Source organism: Dermacentor albipictus, chromosome 5 (assembly GCF_038994185.2).
Source record: "Dermacentor albipictus isolate Rhodes 1998 colony chromosome 5, USDA_Dalb.pri_finalv2, whole genome shotgun sequence".
Classification (NCBI taxonomy): Eukaryota; Metazoa; Arthropoda; class Arachnida; order Ixodida; family Ixodidae; genus Dermacentor; species Dermacentor albipictus.
In genome coordinates this window covers 116780857-116807677 of record NC_091825.1, presented here as the reverse complement: position 1 = coordinate 116807677, position 26821 = coordinate 116780857, and the positions used below count along the sequence as shown (strand labels likewise).

Genomic DNA, 26821 nt, shown 5'->3' with positions numbered 1-26821 from the left:
CCCTTATCTCTAAATGAACGTATAAAAGCTTGTTCAGCTACGGCTGAAACACGGCCCGTCGAAGAATGTGCGCCTTGGAATTTCACCCTAATCGGTAACCACATTGAAATTATACCGCGGTAATGTATGTGCGTAGACGTAATTGCATGGTTGGCGTGTTAAGGGGTGTTACTGTCCCAAAGCGACTCAGGGCGCTTTGAGAGGCGGCGTCTAGGAGGACTCTGGATTAATTTCGAACACCGCATTAGCTTCTTTCACACGCACCCAAAGCACGCTATATATATATGCACGCGCTTTCTTGCATTTCAGTCGCATACCGAAGGACGCGAGATGCGAGAACGCTCGTGCAGTGGTGCCGGTGTATATTTCGTCCGTGCGGCCACTTCCTTTCGTCTGTCGCCACTTGTGCGGCGCTTCATGAACTTCAAAGGACGAGAAAGAACGGCGGGATGGGCCGCACGAAGGACGAAGAGAAAGAAGTGTCCCTTATCGATCGCGCTGTTGTGCTTCGAGACCTCAATATACGTAGGCCGGACGGGCAAACCTGTCCTCGATATCCTGGTAATCCGAAACTATACCTTCGACGAGGGGGGCAAAAATGATATAGGGCAAAGTGGGCTTACCAAAATAAAGACTTAACCAGATTAATACAAAAACCAAAAAGAAAAAAAACGCGGAGACTGTGTAATCGTCGCAAGTTGCAGCAACAACGCGGTCGGCAGTCCTAAGTGCGAGACAAACTGATGGCCTCGCTCGTCGAGCCCATATACGCGAGAGAGAGAGAGAAACCTCTCCTTAATATACGCTCCCGAACGCGTCGAGCGACCGCTTGGCCGCGCTGATGCTGTATACGGGCCACGCAAAGCTCTTAAGCGCGCCTGGATGCGTGACCCTTCGATACACTCCGCGTGCTTGCTGCCTTTTTTTAAAGAAGACGAAAGTACAGAACGACGAAAGCGACTGAACGGCGTCGCACTCGTCGGCAGCAGCCACCGAAACGACTCGGGCGTATAGCGACGCCCCCCTTCGGGCTTTCAGCGCGCATCAACCTTGGCCGGCTTCGCCGTCTTTGGCCGAACTGCATTAGGGTCTCGTCATGTACGAGGGGACGGCACGCGAGTCCTTGTTCTGCTCGAGAGGTGTCTTCGCTTGCCTTGAATGGGGAGCCCGCCTGTATCGCGGCGCGGTGTGTGGATGATGATGAAAAACATTTATTCAACGGATTGAGAGTTTGCAGGCCGAACATGGCCCTTTACATAGGTGGAGTCCTTAGTCGGGGACCCCACTGGACGAAACTGCTACCCGCGCCCGTTGGACTAGAGCCCTTTGGGACTCCAGCGCCGAGCAGTGTGTGGAGCCGCTGGCGTGCAAGCACGCCTCCGCTTCTATAGGGAGAGGCTCGCTTCTGACGCGGGTGTGCGCACGCGCACGCGCGTGCACGCACATTCGCAGACACCCATGCGCACCCGGACGCAGACAGAAACATACATACATACATACATACATACATACATACATACATACATACATACATACATACATACATACATACATACATACATACATACATACATACATACATGCATACATGCATACATACATACATACATACATACTGTTCTGACTCCATCCGTCCTTCATCCTTAGACATTTGAGAGAGAAGCCTGCCTGGCGCCATTTCTTTTACAAGAGGCCGTTGTGTGTGTGTACAGAAGTAACCTTAACTCAGGTTTCACAGTTGCAGAGGCTAAGCACGCTGGCAAAATGACAAGGCATGGGATAGAGATATCTCTTTCTTTTTTCTTCTTTTTTTTTCTGACAGCGGATACCGGTGCGGAGGCGAACAAACATTACTCGAATCACACGGACGGGCCGAACAGAACTATCGCAGTGCCCCTGCACACTTTCATCGACTTCGATAGCCGCCGCGATGGCTTATAGGGGCTACGGCGTTGCGTTGCCAATCACGAGGTCGCGGGACCAAATACGGCCCAGGGCGAGGTCTCATTTCTATGAGAGCGAAATGCGGAAAAACGCCCGTGTATACCGTGCACTGGGGGCCAAAATGAAACCGGAGTCTCCTCATACGGCGTGCCTATACTAGTCATGTCGTGCTTCTTCTTCTTTCTTATCGCGAAATTTCCCAGAATCTAATTTTACTTTTTAATCACTTCCCATCATCACTGTACGTACGACAGATATCTATAGATAACGACGGTATAATCTCGACCACCACATGCGTGCCTGCAGTCTACGAGCATGCTGCACGCAACTAGTCTAAAACTTACAGGCTGTGACATGTAGCCACGGGACTCGAGCGCTCAGTGAAAGCATGGTGCCAAAAAACGTGCACTCGCCAAGAATGAAATACAAATTTTTATTTTATTTTATTTTTTATTTTTTATTTTTTTATTTTTATTTTTTATTTTTTATTTATTTTTATTTTTTATTTTTATTTCATTCTTGGCGAGTGCACGTTTTTTGGCACCATTATGTTTCCTCGCCAGACGAGTTTTCGTCGAACACTTGACTATGTCAGTGAAAGCATGCGTGTAACAACAGACAGGTAAAACACTGCAGGGTGCGCACGCTGGGCAACGACAGTATATACGAGCCCTATACTATAGGGCCACGTGTGCGTCCCATACATCTTGCCTTCTTCCGCGGGCTCGCCGTGTGCCGATGCGCGCGGCCTACATTGTAGCGTACGAGACCGCCCCCTTCCAAGGCGAGCGTGTCGGTTGTAAACGCTCAGGTTGACTCGCTTGCGCGCGCGCGCGTGCGGTACGGAACGTCTTTTTAGCAAAAGGGCGCCGCGGAGATGCAAATTCTCTTGCGTCACGCGAGACCTCCCGACATTTGAGGCCGCACGCTGATGCGCTCGCGCGCAACTGCAAGCTCGGCGCAAAGGCCGCCGACTGAGTGACAGGTATTTAAACGCTTAAGCAGCGGGTCGCCCACCTCTCGGCGCACGCCGCGCTTTCCGGCCCTTCACAATACACTCCTTTAAGGGGGCAGGAGCCTTCCAGGAAAGCACAGCTCAACCATTTATGACAAAGCGAGATCGAAACAGCTATAGAGAAAGACGTATGTACAGCCGTATTGTTGTTGTTGTTGTTGTTGTAGTAAAGGCAGCGCACTTGTAGATTCATGAACCGACACCGAAGCAGACGACACACCAACGGTGGCGTTCGTCTGCTACTAAGGTGTTCGTCTGAGCGTCCAGAAGTCCATCCATGCGTCCATCGCCTTTACAACAGTATAATGTCCGACCATCCATAGACCCACCAATAAGGGGGCAGGAGCCTTCCAGGAAAGCACAGCTCGACCATTTATGACAAAGCGAGATCGAAACAGCTATAGAGAGACGTATGTACACCCGTATTGTTGTTGTTGTTGTTGTTGTAAAGGCAGCGCACTTGTGGATTCATGAACCGACACCGAAGCAGACGATACACCAACGATGGCGTTCGTCTGCTACTATAAGGTGTTCGTCTGGACGTCCACAAGTCCGTCCATGCATCCATCGCCTTTACAACAGTGTAATGTCCGACCGACCATAGACCCACCAATAGCTCCTCAGAAAGACGCCTTACTTTTCGGCATTCGTTAAGTGGATACTAAGGCGCAAAGCTTCCGAGAAAGCTTACAAAGTTAGAGGGAACACCAGCGTTAAATGTCAGCGGTAGCTCTGAGTACGTCGGTTCAGCTATAGCATGGGAATAATGTGAAGTATACGGGAATCTTCCCACTTTACTTAAACTTTGTCCTTTTTTCTTCAAACGGCTTCGCGACTTGACAAATTTTCTACGAAGCATTGCATTACGAATGCAATAACAATTTGTAATGCTTACGCACGTTCGGCGAATTCAGAAAGGGACTGGCACTTATCCACACAATCCGTTTCGACACTTTATTGATGTTCTTGCGTTTGCAAACTCATTGCCTTCGTGCGTTCAGAAAAAAAAAAGATATTTTCTCAAAAATTTGGAAAGCCTATATGAGCGTAATAAACAACGCTACAAGTACGTCTCAAGCCACAAACACGAAGACCGGACAAATGCAAATCCGCGTGTACCTATCGCCTCCCATGGTCGCCGAACGATGGCTACGCCAGAGTTGCCTCTAGTGATGTATTCAGGAAACTCTGTTTCGAGCGGAGAGAGGTCGATCAAGAAAAGGGTGGCTCGACCTTGTGACTATAGGTCAGGTTGACGCAGAGAAAGGCACCTTACTGTTCGACATTCGTAAAAAAGGTGTACGCAAAAGAGGAACGTTAATTAAGTTAGTCATTTACGTTTAATTGTTTCCCCTTTCTTCCGAGAATATCAGGGAGCTGGTCTCATCCGACAGCACACGTCGATAGCCGACCAATATCTGGCGAGTTGGTTTCGCGTCCTTGGCTTGACCCGAACAGCGCGAAATTGTGATATCAAAGGGTAGCTCTGTAAGTTTTGCACAAGACACTCAGCTGGGCATATATATGGCTTTATAAATACCGCAACGTGGCGAAATTGTAAATACGCTCCTCCTTTCATTTTCATCATTTTCATCATTTTCATCATTCTCATCATCATCATCATCATCATCATCATCATCACCACCACCACCACCACCACCACCACCACCACCACCACCACCACCACCACCACCACCACCACCACCACCACCATCGTCGTCGTCGTCGTCATGAACATAATTTCTTTGGCCACGACGGCCGCATGCGAAAACACCCGTGCACATGTACTTAGATTTAAGTGCACGTTAAAGAACCTGAGGTGGTCAAAATTTCAGAGTCCTCCGCTACGGCGTGCCTCATAATCAGAAAGTGGTTTTGGCACGTAAAACCCCATAATTTAATTTTTAATACTTTCTTTTCTTCCCCAGTGTAAAATAAGCTCATAGGCCGACCTCTCTGTTTCCAAATTTATCACGCGTTTCTTGAAAAAGATTGTATCTACTACGTCTTCATCAAATAAGTGTATGTGCCCTCCTTCGATGATCCAAATCGGGATTGGCATCAAAAAAATAAAAAATTCAAAGTGAGCTTGCCGCCTGCGTGTGACCTTCAATACGCTGCGTGTTTGCGCATACCTGACGTGCTAACGGGGACAGCGCCTTTCCAGAAACTTGACCTCATTACGCGAGCGCGTAAATTAATTCGGAAAGAGGAGAGGCAAAAAATAAAAAAGAAAACGCGCAAATGTTGCGACAACTGTACGTCAGTTTCCCAAGGACGCTATACGCTCCCAAGGCGGCTGACACCCAACGCAAAGCACCATGCATAGGACGACGGATGGACGGATAATTGAGAGAAGTAATGGCGGGGAGAGGAAAGGGGGAAGGGTAATAAATTGCCGCTGAGTGTAAAACGCGTGAACTTAGCGCGAGTCGTCAGCTGTTACGACTGTGCTGCGTCGTCGCAGCCGTTTTGAGAGAGAGAGAGAGAGAGAGAGAGAGAGAGAGAGAGAGAGAGGAGTAACGTAATGCGCGGTGAAGTATACGAAAAAAAAAATACCGCGTATACATTCAAACAGGTGGGCACATACCAGACGCAGGCTGTTTTGTTTTATGACGCCGACCGACGATAAAAACCAAGCAAGAGCGCCGGAGAAATTAGCTGCCTGTTTCACTTAAAATGTCGATTGAATAGGAACAAGGGAATGGAGGGGGAAGGACAACTTCCTTACGGCGGGAGTCGAACCCAGAACCTTCGCGTGAAGCGTGCGATGCTCCACCGCTTTAGCTATACAGCCGGCGACTGTGATTGGCTGATTGGCTTCTACTTTGAATGATTGGCTTCTACTTTGAAAAGGGCGGAGACATATAGTCACGTAGACTGCTTGAGTTAACCACTTTTTACTACATCTATCGCTATCTGGCCTTTTTGCCTACATGGTCTTGATCTTAACTTTTGTATTTGAAACCTCTCTCACTACATCGCACAGCTACTTAAGCTTTCAAAGACACTCCGGTTCTATCAATTTCTTCCCTGCTACTTTTTTTCCCCACCAATACTCTAAACGTCTCTTACTTACAGCCGACTGCTGACCAGTTAATCCTGCCATCTTCTTTGAATCCCAACGTTTCCGGAAGGTTGACACTGCCTAGGGGGTCTCGCTCGCTAGATGGATATCTTCGCATTCCATTACCACGAGCCAAGTCGTTTCCAGGTCTTTTTTTTTTTTTGCAGTGTACGCATGCCTCACCTTAGTGGTGCGTGTTTGTTCCGGGGTGTATTTGGTCCTGAGGCAGCCAGATCGAGCCTCAAATAGCGTGCTAGGCACTGCAGCCCTTTGCGTTATCATACAGATCTTTCCTCCTCATTTTCCTTTTTTTTTCTTGCCGTTTCTGTAAACATGCATGTCCATTTTTACCCGCCGTGGTTGCTCAGTGGCTATGGTGTTGGGCTGCTGAGCACGAGGTCGCGGGATCGAATCCCGCCCACGACGGCCGCATTTCGATGGGGGCGAAATGCGAAAACACCCGTGTGCTTAGATTTAGGTGCACGCTAAAGAACCCCAGGCGGTCGAAATTTCCGGAGTCCTCCACTACGGCGTGCTTCATAATCAGAAAGTGGTTTTGGCACGTAAAACCCCATAATGTAATGTCCATTTTTTTTGTTTCTATATCCTCTAGATCCAATTTACCGTCTGTTTCTCTGTTTCCTTCTTTTGTGAATAACTAATGTTTCCTTCTTTTGTGAATAACTAATAAATGTAGGAAAACGCCCACCTGGGTGTGCACTTTGAGCGATGTGTTCGTTGGAGTAAAGCTTAAAGCTATACCGAAGCGCACATTGTTTTAAGGTGAAGGCAAACTCGGCGAGATTGTCAAACTGATTTGCCGAAATCGGGGACAAAAAGAAAAGAAAATCGTAAGCCGTCTACAGTCAGGGCGTTCTTATCGAATGGCTGGATACTATAGAGCATAGGTTGGCTGTTCTTAGCGTTTACCCTGAAGCTGGTGCTTCCCCGCCGAAACCGCGGCTTTTCTACGGCAGAATCGTTCGGAATGGTCGAAACTCGCACCTGTCTTTGTCCCTTGTAGGTTCTGGTAAGTGTTTTTGTTGCATTGCTGCGTCCATCGTAGTCTAACGGAACGGAATATTCGAGCATTTCGAATGGCGAATTGGGGAAGTCGAACGCGAGTCGAATCAGGCAAGGACTATTGATGCGCATACGAAATTTCAAGAATATTCGCGCACCCGTGACAAAAATACGTAATTAATTTCAGCCTGTGCTTTCTTTGGCTTCATCTTTGTGTCGGCTTCACGTGGTTATAAATAACAAAAAAAAAGAAGTAAGAAAAAACTAACAAGAAGGAAATTGAGTCCCTCGGTTTCCCCGATTCTCCTTGCTGAAGCTTTTTTTTTTTTACCCCTAGTGCGATCTTTGAACACTACTGCGTAACGCACACAAACGAGCACAATATGAGGTGCAGCATGAACAAACACCGTGAACACACAGACATGGCGCTTATAGTATACGCTAGTAGTAGAAGGCTCATGAGTTCATGCGCCTTTTATTGTATTTGTCCGTGTGCGCTACATATAGTGTTACAAGATGACACATGCACTAACAGGCCTGCACTGCAGCACTGTGTATAGTTGAGCTCATTTTTTTTTTTTAAATGGAACCCTTCCTTTCGTGCCCTTGTGGGAACTGCAGCGCATTCAGTGTGAGGTAATAAGGAATGAGAGCAGTCCTCGAATAGGCGAAGGAAGGAAACAGAAAGCAGCGGGGTTTGAGAAAGGTGTGTGACAGCTCATTAGGTTCAACGCTTGGCTGCGCGAGGCTTTTCTTTCTTTCTTTCTTTCTTTCTTTCTTTCTTTCTTTCTTTCTTTCTTTCTTTCTTTCTTTCTTTCTTTCTTTCTTTCTTTCTTCCGGGCACTAAGTGCGGGGTAGGCGGCGCATTTTGAAAGCTCCGAAAAGAGCGACGCTCGTGGGCGTGTTAGCGTTGATGTGAGCCCGCCTTGTGGAGGCGCGGACTGCTATAGCTTTCACTTTGCCCCGTTTAAACGCCAATATAGCGCGCGTGTAATAGCAGTTACACGCCACTTGACTACTGTAAGTGGAGGGCCGAGGTTAGCGTGTTTAGAGGTGATCAACTATAACTGTTATGTCCCTGCGAGCCAGTGGGCGTGCTTAAGTTATTTTGTCGATTACAGAGCTGCAATAAGGCAATTGCTTTACATGTAATTAGTAATATGTTCGAATGTATACTTACCTATGGTTACAGTTAGAAACACCCGAATGCAGTCGGTTGCTCATGCTGCTCTTCGCTTAAAGATATTCGCTTACACCGACAATGATTGTCAAACCATTGTCGGTGGCTTCTGCACTATTTTTTCAGCCAGTTTTCGATCGGGATGGGGTCAATGGAGGGTCTGTTGTCTGGCTTGAGAGAGAGAGAGAGAGAGAGTAGTCGACATCAGCAATGAGGCCAATATAATGTCTTTCAACTCTGTTGTTGCTTTCCGTGAGTCGGCTCAGCTGAATTCACGATTCATGATTGCGTTGCGCTGAGTTTGACACTGGCGAGCAAATATAACATAGAATGGAACACGGACACGGACGGACGAAGCGCAAGCTCCTAACTGTTTTTGTTAGAGCACACGTTGATATATGAAGCGAAAAAAAAAAAGAAAAAGAAGGAGGAGGACACTAATACATGTCATGTGACAACGCGATAGCCAGAACCACAGAGTCAAATTCGCAGAGGATCACAGAGTTCAAGACCCTAATTATCGGCGGTGCATGGTGCTTTTAATTGAGCCACTGTTTCCTTCGTCATCGCGGGAAATTTTTAATAATAAAGATTGGCGAACGCCGCGCGGTGGTGGAGCGGCCAAGGTCCACTTTCATCATCATCAGAAAATGAGAAGAAATGAAAAAAAAAAAAGCTTTCAGCGCTTACCGGGAATTCACTAGTATAGCGCGTTCAAGGCGGCACACCAAACAATTGACGGTCTCGGCTGTCTGTCGAATGCAACAGAAAAATATTTTCGAACGAGACGGACCTGGTACTGATGCGCCGCGCAAGGCTGAGACAGCTCCACTTCAATGCCGTTAATTCCTAGTTATGGCAGTCCTAACTATAACGAGTAAAACCATAAGTGCGACGAGCGATCGGTGGCCTTACCCGCCGTGGTTGCTCAGTGGCTATGGTGTTGGGCTGTTGAGCACGAGGTCGCGGGATCGAATCCCGGCCACGGCGGCCGCATTTCGATGGGGGCGAAATGCGAAAACACCCGTGTGCTTAGATTTAGGTGCACGTTAAAGAACCCCAGGTGGTCAAAATTTCCGGAGTCCTCCACTACGGCGTGCCTCATAATCAGAAAGTGCTTTCGGCACGTAAAACCCCAAATATTATTATTATTATCGGTGGCCTCTCTCGCTGGCGCGCCAGCGCATTTCACCTGCATGCGCGGCAAACGTCTCCATCACGAACGCGGAAACCGCCTCGTCCCGGGTGATGGGGGGAAGTTGCTCCATTTGCTGTCGCTTATTACGCAAGCACGCCTTGCGATTCAGTCCGTATACGGAGCAACGCCAGCGGGTATGCTCCCGCTCTCCCGTAACAGTATGGTAGAATGCAATCAGTGCATTTTACCGGTGCTGACATATGGGGCAGAGGCTTGGAGAGTGAGAGAGAAACTTGAGAACAAATTAAGGACTGCGCAAAGAGCGATGGAACGAAGAATGCTAGGCATAACTTTGAGAGACAGAAAGAGAGTGGTTTGGATCAGAGAACGAACGGTTATAGACGACGTTCTAATTGACGTGAAATAGAAAAAAATGGCGCTGGGCAGTTAATGTAATGCGTAGAGTAGATAGCCGCTGGACCATTAGGGCGACAGAATGGGTACCAAGAGAAGGGAAGCGCAGTATAGGACGACAGAAGACTAGGTGGTGCGACGAAATTAGGAAATTTGCGGGTGCTAGTTGGAATCGGCTGGCGCAGGACAGCGGTAATTGGAGATCGTAGGGAGAGGCCTTCGTCCTTGCAGTGGACATAACAGATGATGATGATGATGATGAAAAGGGCATTTGCCCCGCTTGCCGCATCGGAGTTGTCAGCGATGTTTAATTAATGGCTTGTGTGCTATCTGTTGCATGGAGGGGAGGGGGGCTGGGGGGGAGGGGAGGGCGTTGCCCGTAGCAACGACAACCGACCAAATTGTATACCGATGAGCGAAGACCGAGTGCGCGGGGTTTATTAACGAGCGTGTCGTTTCTGTTCTGGAATGCTTCGGTCACCCGGAAGGAGTGCGATATAATCGAAAAAAAGTGATCACGTCGAATGCGTGGACCTGAAAGGGCGTTATCCACGAGTGCTTATTGTGAAGACTGAAATACTGTGAAACGTTGCGAACAGCGTCTTTGGAAACTCGTGCACGTTAACGTTACAATGTAATCGAGAAGGGGGCGGACTGGTGGGGTAGCACGTTGTAGTATACAGAAGTTACATGAACAGGGAAATGCCAGCCTATCCGAGGAACTTCATTTCTGTTTACGTAACTTCTATGCGAAAGCGTTACAATAAAATTTGTGTTTTTTTTTTTTCAGATGGTGCCCTTTCCTATGGTTTTGTTATACGTGCCTGGTCACCCTCCTTCTTCTTTTTCCTCTGGCATGCCTTGGCTTTTATTTGTGGCAGGAAATATGTATCAAATAAATGAATAATTAACACTAATGTGGAAATTAAAGTAGTGCTCCGCGGCCATGTATTGAATAAATCATGAGTTTTGTCATGTGGGGAGTAATATATAAATTTTCGGCGTTCAGGTGAGCTCTATTCAAATTGCAATTTTATTCATCTGTAAGAGCATTTCCAGTCGTCACTATTTGAACTCGCATATTATCCTTACACACGAAGACATCTATAGGGACGCAATCGCTTTTCAAGTCAACTGTCATATGCCGACTGTTATATTACGAGCGTGTCAGACCCACTTTTTTTTCGTTGAAATACCGTGCACAGTTATATACTAAAGGCAGTATATTTCCACGTACGTAACCATCCCATCAAGTCCCTTGTCGTAGAAAACCGCTCTTTTCGGCTATAGTTGCCGAGCATGACGGTGTCACATCGCGTGATAGGTATTCATATTGATGCTTCATTCCTGGTTTATCACATTGACTGGCGGTATTCAACACAAACTTATCAGGTGCATTTTCTCCTCTGTATGACTGCTGCACAATGCCCTTGGTGAAACTGGTGTCGATCTCCAGGAATGCTGACGGCAAGATTATCATTATTATTGTTGTTGTTGTTGTTCAAGGGGTCCCTGCGATGACGTCAGGATCCTTAAGCCCGACCAAATTCCCAAAGAAGCAGACTTTCTATCTTTCTTTTCTTTCTTTAAACGTTTTTTCCTCTCTGCGTCGACTTCTTCTCGTGCCATTCTCGTGCCAAGCAATGGTAATAATAATAACGCTTAAGGAAGACGAAAGATAACCATTTCAGACATGACAGCCCATGCGTACCGAGTAAAAAAAAAACGACTCACCTTTTCGACGTCGGGTTCCCTCCTCATCGTGGCGTGTTATTCCTCAGCAGTAATCCATGTTGGCGACCACTGACGTTTTCTCTTTCTCCGGAATTCACTCACTCTTTTTTTTTCTTTTTGTCACGAACCACAAGTCACGTGCGGGTGCATCAGGGTCTCGCAGCACTCGATCGCAGTCGGACCACAAACGGAAGTGGAGCACGTAACGGCCGAAAACGAATATTCGCGGCGCACTCAGAAAAAGTTAGCCGAAAAAAGAAAGAAAAAAGGAAACACGAACAGTTCACAGCCGACGCGTTTACAACAAAGCGTCGTTGCACTTCCTCGTACACAGGTGTTAACCACAGAACCACGCAAAAAATATGTGTATTTACGGACACAGCAAGCAGCTTGGGCGGTAAGGCACTAGTTTAGCAGATGGATGCTTCTCTCGGAAGTCGTCCGAACAATAGCACTTCGATGCGATAGTAAAAGAAAGGTTCTAGTAAAAGGACGATGAAAGGCCAAAGCTGGAAGTCGGCCAAAAGTAAAAGGTTCACTTCACAGTTTCTTTTGCAATTCTCGGGGGTCCCCAATGACAGTAGTGGGCACACTGAAGTAACGCCTCAGAGTATTCCTCAGTGACAGCTGTTCAAAGTGCTCGCCGAGACCGAAGCACTGTGCACCGAGACCCGGAGAGTGTTAAGACGTAAGGGGCCCTTTGCTTCGACACACGAAATCGACGCTTCCTGCGGCTGTCGTCGCTAAGGGCACACCACGGGAGGTAACGTCGTTGGACGATGACCAGGTGTTCACTACCACGGTTTCCAGGGATGAGCAACTGCTGCGAACCGAACAATGGCACACTGGCAATTTTTTTTTTCGGAAGCTACACGGACACTTGCACCTACGTGTCACGCTGACGAGAATGTCCTTCTAGTCTAAGACGTGCTGGCCGGTGGCTCGAGTCCCTCTCCGGAGAAGATGCAGGGCCGCTGGAAGAACCGCTCTCCTCGACGATGGTCTTGGCAACAGGAATGAAGAAGCCCGCTCGTAACTACACTTCCACCGACACAAAGCAAGTCTTGTTCGTTGAAGGGGTCCTTCCGGTCCGATATATCAACCCGCCAGCAGCTTAAGACCTTCTCTCTTCAGCCTCTAGCAAAAACTTTATCCGCTTGTCTTGGCAGCAGATACGAAGAAGTATACGCCTCCTCCACCTGCTCTTCCGCACACCCTACGGAGTCTTTTCCATTTCGCCGAGGTCTTCTCCTCGGGTATGGTTCCACCACTTCGGGACGTCGATCTCGTTCCTCGGTATGCTATAGAGTAAGTCGGCAAAAAAAAATAATAATAAATAAAAGAGCGACCGCTTCTCCGAAGTCGTAGCGACCACGACGACGACCACGACTTCGTGGCGATGCACCGCGCCGTGTTAGCAGCACCTCCGGCGCGGCGCGGGTCGACGACGTCTTCCTTCCTCGTCGAGCCTTGCGGGGAAGCGGCGAAAGTGGCCGCGGCGGAAGCGGTGCGGCAACAACGAGCGTGTCCAGAAGAGGGGGGGCGGCCACCACGCGCGCGCACACACGCGCTCTTCTAGCGCAATGACGACGGGGCGAGTCCGCTTGCTGCGCCCCGTCCGGTCCGAGAGAGTGGCCCCGGGGGAGCGGCCAGTAGTAGTTCCTGAGCCCGCTGCTCCGCGTCTTCCTGCTCTGCGGCGGCGGGACCGAGGAGAGGGCCGCCAGTGGGGGTCCACCTTTCCGCAATAGTTTTGAGAGGGTTGGGGGAGGGGGGAGGGTGCACCGGAGAGGGCGACGGCGGGCCCCGCGGTTTGTCCGAAGCGGCGGCGTCGACGGCGTTGCCTCGCCCGGACGCCCGGGCCAACCTTGGCCAGGTGACGGCATCTGATGCCGGCGCGCCCTGCCGCCGCCGGGAGGAGGGAGATCACGGGAAGAGAGAACGACGGCGGGGTGGAGGGGGGAGAGGGTCCCGGGAGAAGTAGGGGGAGGGGGGGTTGTTCCTCGTGCTCACGGGAGCACCCGCATGAGCCACAGGTAGTTCTGGTGTTTGTACCTGCTGCGGTATCTCAGAATGTCTGCTGCGTCTTGCTGTGACATCCTGGCTCACGAAAAGGAGAAAGGTTGCGTAACACGCACAGTTCTTTTGTCACAGACTCGTCGCAACGCATAGTCGTGACTCCTTTTATAGTTCGCAAGGAAATGGTCTTCGTTTTCCTGCGTGACAATGGCCTGTCGAACTCCAAAAACGCTAAAAGGGTCACAGGAAGATGGTGGATTGATTGATTGATTGATTGATTGATTGATTGATTGATTGATTGATTGATTGATTGATTGATTGATTGATTGATATTTAACGTACCAACGCTACACTGGGGCCATGACAGGCACAGCAATAATTGTCTCGGGATATAATTTTGACCACCCGAAGCTATTTAACGGCCGCCTAGGCATGTCGAAGTACACGAGCATTTCTACATGTTGCCCCTCCCCCAATCGAAATGACCCCCCCCCCCCCCCCCTCACCGGCTCTCCTCCCCAGGATCTCGTGTTCAGCAGCAGGACGCCCGCTACTTAGCCACCATGGTGGGTAAGGCTTAAATTGATCGATAGTTGGCGAGCTCGTTCGTTCGCTGTTTGGCAATGTATGTCTCCAACTCGTTCGCCCCCTCGTTCGACTCCGGAGGGCTCACAGCGCCCGTCCCATGCACTGCGTGTTCTTCGCCTTCGTTAAGGGCTACTTTACCCACTAACCGTGTCCACGTGTACAAAAAAAAAATCACGAAGATAGTGCAATACCAGGCCGACCCGCGGCGGAGGTGCAGTTCGCCTTTAAGGGGCCCGCTTACACAGCTTTTGTTGGTCATCCTTCTTCACAGAATGGAAGGGCACTGAGGTTTTTTTTTTGTGTGTGTGTGTTGCGTTCTCACCGATATGTTACAGAACGAAGTCGTTCAAATATAAGCCCTGCTCGAACTCCAGCCCGCCCTCCCCACTCAATCCCCCACCTGCTTGCAACACCACTAATTTTTCAATGTCCGGCTACAGGTTGGCGGCTGTGTCATCTTAGATCGTCGTTTGCTAATCCTTCCATGAAGACCCTTGGTTTACGCAACTGCGGAACACGTATCCTGGTAAAGCTTGATGTCCGCCGCGCGACTTCCGGCACTGCCCTAACTCTCTAATGTCCTCCTCCTTCTCATCCCCCTTTTTTGAGAAATAAAACCAGAGAAAGTAAATATGTACGTACACGCAAAGAAAAAAACAAGAAAAGATCGGAAGCGAAGCGGAGGGAGGGGGTAACGGCTGCACGAACGGGCGTTACAGTGCGGGGGGGTGGGGGTGCTTCCTGGCAAAGCTATATTGGCCTCGAGCTCCACCACTGGAAAAGCTGGCGCCACCGTCGGCGTGACGTGCTAGGAGGGATCACGTGGACATAGCGGCCGCGTCGGCTGCTTCGGGCGCGCCGAAGCGAGCTGAAAACGAGCTTAAATTCCCTCGTACGCTGCGGTTTTCATTTAGTGGCGAAATTTTCACGCTTCGAGTGTCTCCTTTACAACGCTTGAAAGCACTGCAATTGGTAGTGGCTGCCTTTGAAGGCGCGCGACGTGGTAGGCTACTGCTCGGTGCCGCAGGGCCGGACGCACGTAACGGAGGCCGGTGTCAGCCTTATTCGCACGTAGCCGCAGGACAAGAAGCTGTGTGAAGCTTGGCTCGCGAAACATAAAACCGGTAAACAGTCATCGGCTACAACTCGGGTATGCAGCAAGCACAGACGCAAGGAAGATTTCTGCTACGGCGCCCGGTCTGCGATGTTCTGGAAACGTACACTGAGACGCTCGCCCGAGTCCGCTGCCCGACTAATGTCATGACGGTTTAGTCTATGAACTTGTCGATACTATAGATACTGGCAAGTTCAGTGGAGTGGAAAGGCAGCGGTAAGAAGCACATTAAAAAAAAAAGAAAGCATGGCATATGGTCATGTTTGTGTTATGAATTAATGCACTGGATTACAAAAAAGGAGCAGCGAGAAATTGCACGCTGAGAACGCCGATAAACATACAGTGCGACGCAACTCGAGAAATAGTATTGAAAGGTCAAAGAATTTAGAAGAAAAAAAGATTGAATCGTCGCGACGGCACATCACAGTCCCGTAGGCGTCGAAGTCTCTACAATGAAATTATTTTTGAACAGCTTTGATAGCGCCCACGCAACAATGGTTGCTTGTATACTGTCAAATGCTCATATTCTGCGGCCTTAAGCTCATGGCACGGTGCGAAAACGCGGGCGCACACAAAGCGAAACAGTGCGCGGACAAGCATGCAGACGCGCAGTCGGTCGCTGCGAATCTGCGCGATCGCTGCATTCAGGCTTCATTCTATTACGCTCCGTTTAGTTATACAAACACTATAAGAACATATTTCACATAGTTTGCTCTCAGCGTTTACCTACCTTTCACGCAAGAAGCCGGTTCGGGAGACTCCATCGCGGCGACCGCGCGCAGTGGCGTTCACTGTACGTATTCGGTAAAGAGATAGCGGCTGTAAACGATTGTGTGCTTTCAGTTTGCCCAAGATTATTATTTAGACAGTAAGAAACTTCTCTCGTTTCGAAAGTACTTACAGAAATGTCCGGGAGAGCTCGCGCGTGGTGTTTTCAGTGAGCGCTGACAGCAAAACCTATGAGGAGCGCGCCACGTGATCCCTCATGGGCGTCTTGCGCTGGAGTTTGAGGTATAGTAGCGGCGCCTGGTGGCGGCGCGAGAAACGACATCTGGGTCGTACCAGCTTGGGTCGTATTGAGCCCTGGCTGTGGCGAAGCACATTTCTAGGCCGAGTTTTGCGTCGATTCGCACTTTTTTCTGCCTTGTTGCGAGTGCAAAAAGGCTCATCACTTCTCGCAGACCATGCCGACCACGCTGCGAGCTCGCCGCAGCCTATAGTTTAACGAAAACGGGCTCTCCGTGTGCCGTGGGACGCAATGCTGGGAGCAGACGGAATCGGTGGCGCCGATCCGGAGAGACCTAGCCCAGCCTCGAGAAGGCGTCACCGTCATTACTTCTGCCTCGTGTGCTGCCATGAACAAGAAGGCCTGAATCCCAACATCATATTCTGCCGCTTTCCTTCAAGGCCTCACGAAGTGGAGCGTCGGGCGCGCTGCATAGCTGCAGTTCGTCGCGCTGAGTAAGCGAAACTTCGCGCCATGCTGACTGCTTCGCCTGTCTTGAAGCTTGCTTGATTATTTGCGTTCTAATGTTCGGTCTTTTGCACCTACAGTCCCGACAGCAGACCGACATAGCAGCAGGCATGGCTGGTAATTCACGATTCGAGACCCGGCCACAGCGACAATTAACAATTCGACCGATGCGAAGTGGTGAAGTGACCAGGCGTGTGCAAATGAGCACAAATGGTCGGGCTCATTCGATGACAATTCACTACTCCACTACGAGCAGCACAGGTTAAGAGAGTTAAATGCGCTCATCCTTGATCTCAAGCCAGCACGTTGAGGCAACGCAGCAAGGCAGTATTGATTGCAGCACATCGATGTTCGAGCGCTGTACATTAAAACCTACATCAAGCGAGCGGCGTACGAGCTCGCGCTGCAGCGCGATTCGCACGTACGTGCGAGCTCATATGCATTGCATCAGTTATTACCAGTTACTAAAAAGGACAGATGGCCGCTACTACAACGCAGGCATAACTACTTGTTTAGCGGCATGCAGTCAACAAAGATTGCAGGAGGCCCGCCGTTTCGCGGCATGTCGAAAGACCGCTGCCGTCGCGGCGCGTACGATCGTGCGCTCGAGCAGTTCGTACATCGCGGCGCGTACCGTCGTGTGCTCGAGCAGTTCCGTACACATGATGTCTGCTTATCGCCGCTGTGGATTCATTTATAGCAAGCATTTCCTCGCGTTTGTGCGCCTGAATCTAGCAGCTAGCGTGCAAACCTTACCTGAAGTTCCACTTCGTACGCGACTCGCTTCACTTGCGATTGACACGGTGCTAAAACTTCGCCGCCCAATTCTTGAACGGCGTACACGTATTCGGCACTGCATAATTTCTTGCCTTTGCGCAGCGTGCCACCCCTGAAAAAATCTTCGGCGCCCGATATTCGCTGCAGGCCGTGAAACAACACAACCGAAAGTGGCGCGTCCATAGTGTAAACGTGCTTTCCGAAGCAGACGACCGAGCTTGGTACGACCCATTTTAGCGCAGAGGGCGCTTTTTAGCACCTTTTTCGCAGCGCCCCCTGGGCAATGCAAGAGCCCCATACTACGCCAGCGAGGCGCTTCCGATAGAGGGCGACTCCGTAACTCCTCGCCGCCAATACTGTCACCTGCGTCGAGACGGACACGAAACGAGCCTTCAGTCTCGCCCCATCACGACGCTCGCCTTCGGGGGGCCGTGCGAAATGATCGCCGCCGAACCGCGCTGCCGCTGCTTGGGCAGGGCAGTGCCTTTAGCGAGACAGGGGGGGGGGGGGGGGGGGGGGGGGCAGGGGAGGCTCGCTCGCTGCCCCGTGCCTACAGCCACAGGAATCGTCGAGCCGAGCGCGGATTATCGGACCGGTTCCGTCGGCGTGGTGGCTGGGCCACCTCCCTCACGCGCCTCGAATGGGCCCTACACTGTAAAGCCACGGCACAGCAACAGAAACAGCAGCAGCAACAGAAACAGCAACAGCAGCAGCAGCAGCAGCAGCAGCAGCAGCAGCAGCAGCGGTGTTCAACAGCATCGCTTCGTCGAAATGGAGCTTACGCAGAAGTTGTCCGCGGCTTTCCTGCGCGCACGATCGGAGGCACGCTTCAAACGACTTATTTTTCATATATATATTTTTTGTCACTTCGCTCTCGGCCGTGTTGAGTGTGGCGGGCGAGCGCTTCCCGTTGGATTGTTTCCCGGCGCTTCGCCTGTTTCGCGTGGCTGGTCTTGTTGCGCCCCTCGCTTGTTGGTTCCTCGTGGTTTTCTGGCGGATGTGAAGGGAAACTCTGGGATGTTAATGTTCCGATTGCGAAACGACGAGCGCGCGTCTAGCTTACGCTTCTCTTTTTTTTTTCTTTTTTTCGCTGCCTCTTACTTGACGCGATAAGAAATGCCGTTGGCGTAGTTGTTGTGAGTCGAACCTCGTTATATCACATGTTCGGTATAAGCGTGCTTCTTGGTATCGGCGAACACAATTAATGAATTATATATATATATATATATATATATATATATATATAATGAGAAGCCAACAAACACTGACACCAAGTACAACATAGGGGAAATTGCATGTGCTTAATAAATGAAATAAAGTAATGATTAATTAATGGTCTGTGAGTGGGGGCGCTGGCTAACACTCCCAGGGTTCTACTAGTACACATAAATACCCAAGAAAGTGGATGGGCAAACGCCGCCGCGGTAGCTCAATTGGTAGAGCATCGCACGCGACATGCGAAGGTTGTGGGTTCGGTTCCCACCTGCGGCAAGTTGTTTTTTCATCCACTTTAATTTCCATTAATTAATCATTACTTTATTTCATTTATTAAGCACATGCAATTTTCCCTATGTTGTACTTGGTGTCAGTGTTTGTTGGCTTCTCATTATATGACTAATAAATATCGGGTCCCTCGGTTAACCCCCTTTCTTCTCGTCTATATATATATATATATATATATATATATATATATATATATATATATATATATATATATATACATGCATCACGTTTAAGAACAGCGAACAAATTTTCATGCTAGTGTATTTCAGACGTCGTAAACTCGTAAACAGCAGCAGTAGATTACAATGCCTTGTAATAGCTCGCAGATGAACAACGACGTTGAAGCAGTGAGTAGGATGTCGGCAGGTATAGTCATCCAATATGGTAATCGCAAGATCGCGTAATGCTATTGATTGACTGAAGCATTAGGACGTGTGTGCGTTTATTTATTTATTTATTTATTTATTTATTTGAGCGTGTCATGAGAATCGCTTGATTTGCATGCAGGGAGAAACGCCAAAAAATTACGCTCCCCTCGTTTCGCTAGCACCGTCTGCCTATAGCGCTGGAACTTGAAGTACACGTCTTCGCAACTGGGTTTCGAGCGGTGCGGAAGCTGGCCCTACAGTCGTTGAAAAAGCCTCAATATAAATAAGAAAAAAAAACGGAAACGCCACGCATCCGAGGAGACGTCTTCGCGCATACAGGGACATCCTCTCTCCCGCTGACCCATGTATCGCTAACGAGTCGCGCTGCCCCGTGCGTTTGTCATCGTCCCAGTATGCGTGGAACCGCTGACCGCCAATCCCCCGTACAGACGCTGTCCCTCCTGGGCTCGCTTAGCGGGATTGTACGCAGAGGCACGGCGCCATGATGAGCTTCCCTGACACGACGGAATGCGGCTGCAGGGCTTCCGAAGAGCGATCGTAACGCGACGTCTGTTCGTCTTTCGCTGGCCTTCTGCACCGCTCCTCGTTGTTGTTCTACGCAGCAGACGAAGTTTCGTATTCGCGTGGGTATGACGTAAGGCCGTTACGCACGGGGAGGCGACGTCTTCTCTTTTCTGAATTGCCGATCGACAACGACGAGCTCCTATTCGCCACTGGACCTTTGGGCGGTATACCGAACTATAATTCACCGAACTATAGTTCGGTGAATCTGCTGGTTTCGACTGCATGGAAACGAGGATGAAGTTTCCGTTAGGTTATATCTAAACGCATGAATCACCTGCGTGTGAAACGGCTGCACATGAAACGGTTACGTATACTTGGAAAACTGGTCTATAGAACATTATCCCTCTTTTCGGTTCCTTGAGCGCGGATGCGCGTCACATGCTGTCGAAATCTGCGCGCGCGTGATCCCTTGCGTTTAGGTGCGCATTTACCTTTCCTTTATTCTTTTGTGTCCCCTCCCTCTTTTACAAGAGGAATAATTCTGCTTGCTTGGTCGCAGAATTCGAGCCCGCGTCCTGGAGATCGCGAGAGTTCTAAGCTTGACTTGTCGGTGTATATCTTCTTGCGAGGGCGTTGTTCCCTCCCTGGCAGGGAAGCTTTTTCTCTCAACTTTCATTCTTCATTATCGGCTCTTCATACGAAACGGGCGTCACCCCGTTCTCACCGCAGAGAGTACCCGACTCTATAGGAGCGCTATATTACAGTTTGGCACATTTTTTTCTTGCACACGCCATCCTATTTCACAGCGCTTCTACGCGGCTTTCCGTCTATTGTACGGTCTCCATAGAACCTCGGCGGAAGTATGCAAAGAAAACGCCGCATAATGCTACTCGACTTCCGCGAACCCGATCCCCGTTTTCGGGCTTTTAAACGGGCCGAATTCCCCGCAGATGTTCAAGGGACGCGACAACGGGAGAAACAGAGCGAAAATGTTCCGCCAACTCTGCACGCCACGGAAAGAAATGCCGGACTAGCCGGCGTCGCGGAGGCACGGAACTTCCGTAAAAGATCGACCGAATACCACCCGCATCGAAGCGCAACAATACTCTTAAGCCAAAGGTAAAAAATGGCCAGGTTGGTTAAGCCAAGAATGCGTTGCATATTGCGCGGTCTTTTTTTTTTTTGAGGGCGAGGTATTGCTTGGCGGCACTGGCAGGTATCAAGGGAAACTGTCAATCATAGCGCAGCGCCCCTAGCGGGAGGAGCGGGAGTCAGGTGGTGGCTGCGGCCGCGCGCGACCGCGCCAGTTGGGGCCCAGCTTTTCCTGCGGCTGTCGTGACGTCACGTCACGTGGTTGCGCTAAAGGTCAGTGGTGGCTGCCCGGCCGCGCCCAAGGGCTGAACTGAGTGATTGCAATATGCAACGCATAAAAAAAAAAGGAAGAACGATGGGCGTGCAAACAGTGTCGCCCCGAAGCGGTTCTCAACGACAGTCTTCATGTGCTCGCTGCCACTCGCCCGTGCGAACGGGGCGACGACGGACGGACGGGAGGGCAGGGAGGCGAGCCTGGCCTGACTGCCTGGCCTGCGGCAAGGCGTGGGAATCGCCGATGCCGGAACGTTCGTCGGCCGATCACGCGACAAAACGTGACGGAACAGCCGCGCAGGCAGCGGGCACCGTGCCGCGTCCCTTCCCTGTTCGAACGCAAACACGTACAACGCGAGCGCATGCATATACGACGTGTACACCAAGCGGACACCGCACGGCGCACTGAGCTGGAGGCGCACACGCAGTCTTCCGTGCGCGCACGGCAAGCATGCACGCTCGCGTTGTTGAAACTCCGCGCACGGAGGGACGACGACTACGACGACGCGGATGAGTGAAAACGGCTCGCGCCTCAGCCTATACGCCACCGGCGGCCGGGCTGATTCTACACGGCTCCAGCTATTGTTGAACTGGCCTTCGTGTAGTGTGTGTGCGTGTGTTTATACGTATGCGACAGAGCGCGGACCGCTATATGACCTAAAAACGCATTGAAGAGAACCACCGCGTAGTAAACAAACGGGCTGGAACGAAACAAAAGCGAAAGTGTTTCGATCGGTTTGGTGCACGGTGTTGAAGTTTACCGCTATGCGTTGAGTGACGTAGTCGGGTTGCCGGCGGTCCTGGTACGTTGATGGTCGCGGATGGCGGGAAACGTTTGGAAGCCGTACGAGAAATTCTTTGTATAATCGAAGCGCCGCAATCGCGTCTATATGGTATACATGAAAGACGAAACGGTAAGAGGAACACCTGAAAAAGATTGCCGAGACGAAGTTTTTGTATTGTACAAGTTTGTGTATCGGTGGCAGGTATACGCGTGGGCATTGCTGACTGTAGTAATAGCTGGAGGATAGGGGTGGCTATACAGATGAGGAGCACCGTAGTAGTATAGCATCGATACATATATAGGGCAAGGCTAGCAATAAGTCTTCGTGAAGCATTAGGTACGCGGTGTTACGATCGGCCTGCAGGGGTACTGAACTGCAAACCTTTCACAGCCCGCTGCAGTTGTTTCGATCGACCTGCGGGAGTAGCGATATTCAGAGAAGCGACATTCGAACCTTTCCCAGCCCGCTGCGATGAGTCGTTTGGGAGAACCAACAATGCGCCTCCTGCGGACAGCCAGCGGCGCCAGCGAGTCTAGCCACGTTCGGCGGGCCGAGTATTGTTGATTCGCTGTCGCCTTCACGGTCTAGTTGGAGCAAGAGAACTCCTGGAACAGGGTGTTTTGCGGTGCGATCTCACGGGCCCCAGAAGTGGGCACAGTCAATGGACACACGCGGCGGCTACCGACTGCGGGGTCAGCTCTGGGATCAAGAGGCGCCTGCGTGGGTCAAGCGTGACAACCCCTGTCTACGAGGACCCTCTCCGCTCGGCGTGTTCAGTGAAACCAAAGTGCGGAAGTGATCGTGTGAACCCTCCCCCTCAAAGGCGGGTCGACTACGATGACTTTGGACGCTCCCATTGGACGAAGGTTGAACGGCAGTTTTTAAGCAGCCATTGTCGGCTGTTCGGTGTGCTTTATTTTTCAGTCATGCGAGACTGATGAAATGCAACGTTCTCCACCCTTCATGTAGATATTGTAAATAAATCCCATGTTCCTCGTTCTAGATGAGAACAAGCCCCTCCCTTCAACAACGTCCTTAGCGTGGATGAGTCAGACGACGGCATGGGCCAGCTATCACTTATTCCATGCCCGACCCCAACTCTTACAGCGGTGCCGAAGCAAACTACTGCGTCGATGGCTTTTTCAACAGTGATTTTGTATTGTTTTCTTCATTCTTGAGACCACGTACTACACACTCGGTGTATGCCTTCGCGCGTGCGTGTCAGCTAGTGCTCCTTCTCTCTCTCTCTCTTCTGTATGTCCCCCTCCCCTAGGGCAGGGTAACAAACCAGACGAGAGTCTTGTTAACACCCTAACTATTATTCATTCTTTCTTGTCACGAATGACAGCTACCAGAAGGATGTGGGAGAATGCTGAGCAACATGAGTTTGTGCGCAAGACAATAACTCCTCCTATATTGTCCCTGTCCACTGCGTCATTAAAGAAAGTTAAAGCAATACCGATCGGTGCGGTTGTTCTTCACGGCCTTTTCTCGCAGAAAGCTCTTACGCCATAATCGTTCGTAAGAACAAATTCTAGCCGATCCTAATGTCGGACATATAATTACCGGAGGTGACTGCATGCACCAATGGGAAAGAGTACTTACGAACGATGAGCTTTCATAATTCGGTTCCAGGTTTCCCTTCGGCATAGGTTGGGCTCGAAGTTCGTAAAGCATCACAGCACTGGCGCGGCCAGTGCTAATTATCTAACATCCCGAATCTATAGGCTGTTGATTTCTACTCCTTGAAACACGTACGGAACGTACACGTACACTAACGGGATATAGCATAGAAAGAAACGAAATCACCAGCTATAATTAGCAAAATCTGAAAAAAATTTGCAAGAAGGAATATTTGATGAGGACGAAGAAAAATTAAAAGGTGTAATAATAAAATGACACATGGTAAAAAGATATGCAGGTATAACGCGCAGGTTGTAATATATCTGAAACGAATCTTTCGTGAAGCATTTCATGAAATGCTGTAAAAACTAAATACGATATCCACAACTGTATTTGTTGTCATTCTGTGCAACATGTAATTCAATCCAAGATGTATGTGTTTGAGAACCACACTGGCCAAAAGTTTAATTTCATACAATGTTTGCAATAGAACAAAGGCAAGAAAATATATTATCATAGTATGTACAGGCGAGATAATGGTGATGGTGCTGGATGTAAATAGGTTAGAGGTTGTCTCTTAAGCCAACGTCTTGAAGGAATGAAAAAAAAACATCTTAAAGCTTGACATATATTTCTTTGAATGGGGAAGGCATATGACCTAATTAGCCTGCTTCCTAGATCTAAACTTAATTTTTTTTAAAGCGTCATTTTACTGAGACAACATGTCTCTACGACATTAAACATGGAAATCCAAGCTCAACTTGTAGAAGCTTTAAATGTGTTTACAGACCGTCAAGGAAAAAAAAATGAACCACGGAAAAGCGCCTCGGAGGGGCATTCTCGCATTCCACCCTAATCTGGGTACGACCGTGCCGCTTCCGGGTATAGAACCCGCTATTTGAAGCTCCCCAGTTCTATGCCACAGTCAGTGAGCCACCGTGGTGGTATATATGCATATATGAGCGCATACTTTGAGTATAGGTCTGGGCATATCGATGAAATGTTTAGCGTGATTAATCGGATCCTTCTGATGCAATAATTATCCGATCATTCGGATTGATAGATTGAAGTACGTAAAGTAAACAAAGTTAAACTGCTGATTTATTTACGTAAATATTGAGAAAAAAAAAGCTGCGCTATTTGAATCGACAGTTGACTTTAATATTAGATCAGCAATACTTACCCTGAGCGGAGTAAATATTACGCATTTCGCTCAACTGCAATCCTTATAGTCCAGCTGCGGAGGCAAATGAGCCGGTTTACGTTCTCTGGAAGTCTTGTTATAAAAGGAGTTGCAACTATTCTTACGCTGGGGCCCTTTATTCAAAAGCTTGCGCACTGTCAACGATTAAAGCATCAGTCGATTCAGTCAGTCGCTCAGCTTTAATTTTTTGAGACAGACAATAATACCTGAACATAGGGCGCCCCTTGGCTGAGAACCGCTCTCTTCTCTCGCATGGTTTTCGCTTCCATTCATTGAGCGTCGTTTCCTTAATTTAAGTTCACGCGGCACAGAGAGGCGCGTAATGTCCATTACGGATAACGAATCGTCACAACGCCCCCCCCCCCCCCCCCCCGAAAGTTAACCAGAAGTCATAAACGCCTTGAGTTTTTGGAATGCAGCTCCGTGGAAGACGGGCGTTCTCCCTTTCTGAGAACTGCTGAAAACAATGAAATGGTGTTACATAAGAACGCGCAGCAGTGCAAAAAGAAAGACAGGTAGAAAGATAAGCTGCATAAAGAAAACAACCGGGGCTCTAAGCAGCGCGAAAGCGTCAGGAAAGCCACTAACCATTTTTCTTCGCCGACACGCATTTTCTCACCGGCGCGCCGCTCGGGCGTGCCCCTTTGCAGAGGGAGCGGTGCTCGGCGGTATTTATTATCCATCCATAGCGCGCTTGTGCAATCGTCCCCTTTTCCGCTTTAACTTTTCTCTGTCTCTCTGTCCCTCAGGAATAGCCAATAAGCAGGTAGGTCACAGTGTACGTAGTCTTTTTTATGTAAGACATTAAACGAATAAAAATAACGCAAGACAAATAACCAGAGGAAAAGAAGTCTTAAGAGAAATGAACAGAAGATGAAGAGAAAGGGCGGAGACGAAAGAACGGATGAACAAGATATATTTGAAAGGAAGGCAGAAGAAGAAGAAGAAGAAGAGGAGGAGGAGGACCAGGAGACGACGACGACGATGACGACAACGAAGAAGAAGAAGAAATAATACACGAGAGAAATGAACAGAAGACGAAGTAACAGAGGAATAACAAGACAACAGAAAGAGGAACAGAAGAAGGGATACACGAGACAAATGAACAGAAGACGAAAGAACAGAAGAAGAACACGGAAGAAGAAGTAACAGAGGAACAAGACGACCACAGAATGAGGAACAGAAGAAAGGATACACGAGACAAATGAACAGAAGTCGAACGCAGAAGACGAAAGAACAGAAGAGGAAGACAGAAGACGAAGTAACAGAGGAACAACATGACGACAGAAAGAGGAACATAAGAAAGGATACACGAGACGAATGAACAGAAGACGAAAGAACAGATGAAGAACACGGAAGAAGAAGTAACAGAGGAACAAGACGACCACAGAATGAGGAACAGAAGAAAGGATACACGAGACAAATGAACAGAAGTCGAACGCAGAAGACGAAAGAACAGAAGAGGAAGACAGAAGACGAAGTAACAGAGGAACAACATGACGACAGAAAGAGGAACATAAGAAAGGATACACGAGACGAATGAACAGAAGACGAAAGAACAGAAGAAGAACACGGAAGAAGAAGTAACAGAGGAACAAGACGACAGAAAGAGGAACAGAAGAAAGAGTACACGAGACAAATGAAGAGAACACGAAGGCAGAAGAGGAAGAAAGAGAAAGGAGGCAGTAGTCTAAGGAACATAATACACAACGCAGACAGACAGACACTTTTATTGACATCATTAATACAAAAAACTTCGATTATACGAACATGCATAACAAGTACAAAGTAGCAATTTATACAGCAACAAGGAACAATCCTGTAGGAAAAATTAAAAAGTAAGGTATCTTAAAGCTTGCTCTCTAATGCTGATTGTAGAGACAAAATCAAAGAGAAATCACTCTGTTAAAGGACAAAATCATTTCACGAATTTAATAGAAAGGATAATCGATAAGAAAGCGCTT

At 49.1% G+C, this 26821-nt stretch overlaps 1 protein-coding gene across 2 annotated transcripts in view; it reads right to left on the bottom strand.

Annotated features, from left to right (window-relative positions):
- The window catches only part of LOC135916122 (uncharacterized), a 122968-nt gene extending 109759 nt beyond the window's left edge, over positions 1-13209 (bottom strand). For both annotated transcript variants that reach the window (XM_065449369.1, XM_065449371.1), the window contains exon 1: positions 11516-13209. In XM_065449369.1, the coding sequence (XP_065305441.1) occupies positions 11516-11542 (27 nt within the window). In that variant the 5' untranslated portion in view covers positions 11543-13209. The remainder of the gene's footprint in view (positions 1-11515) is intronic.
- Positions 13210-26821: the final 13612 nt, after the last annotated feature.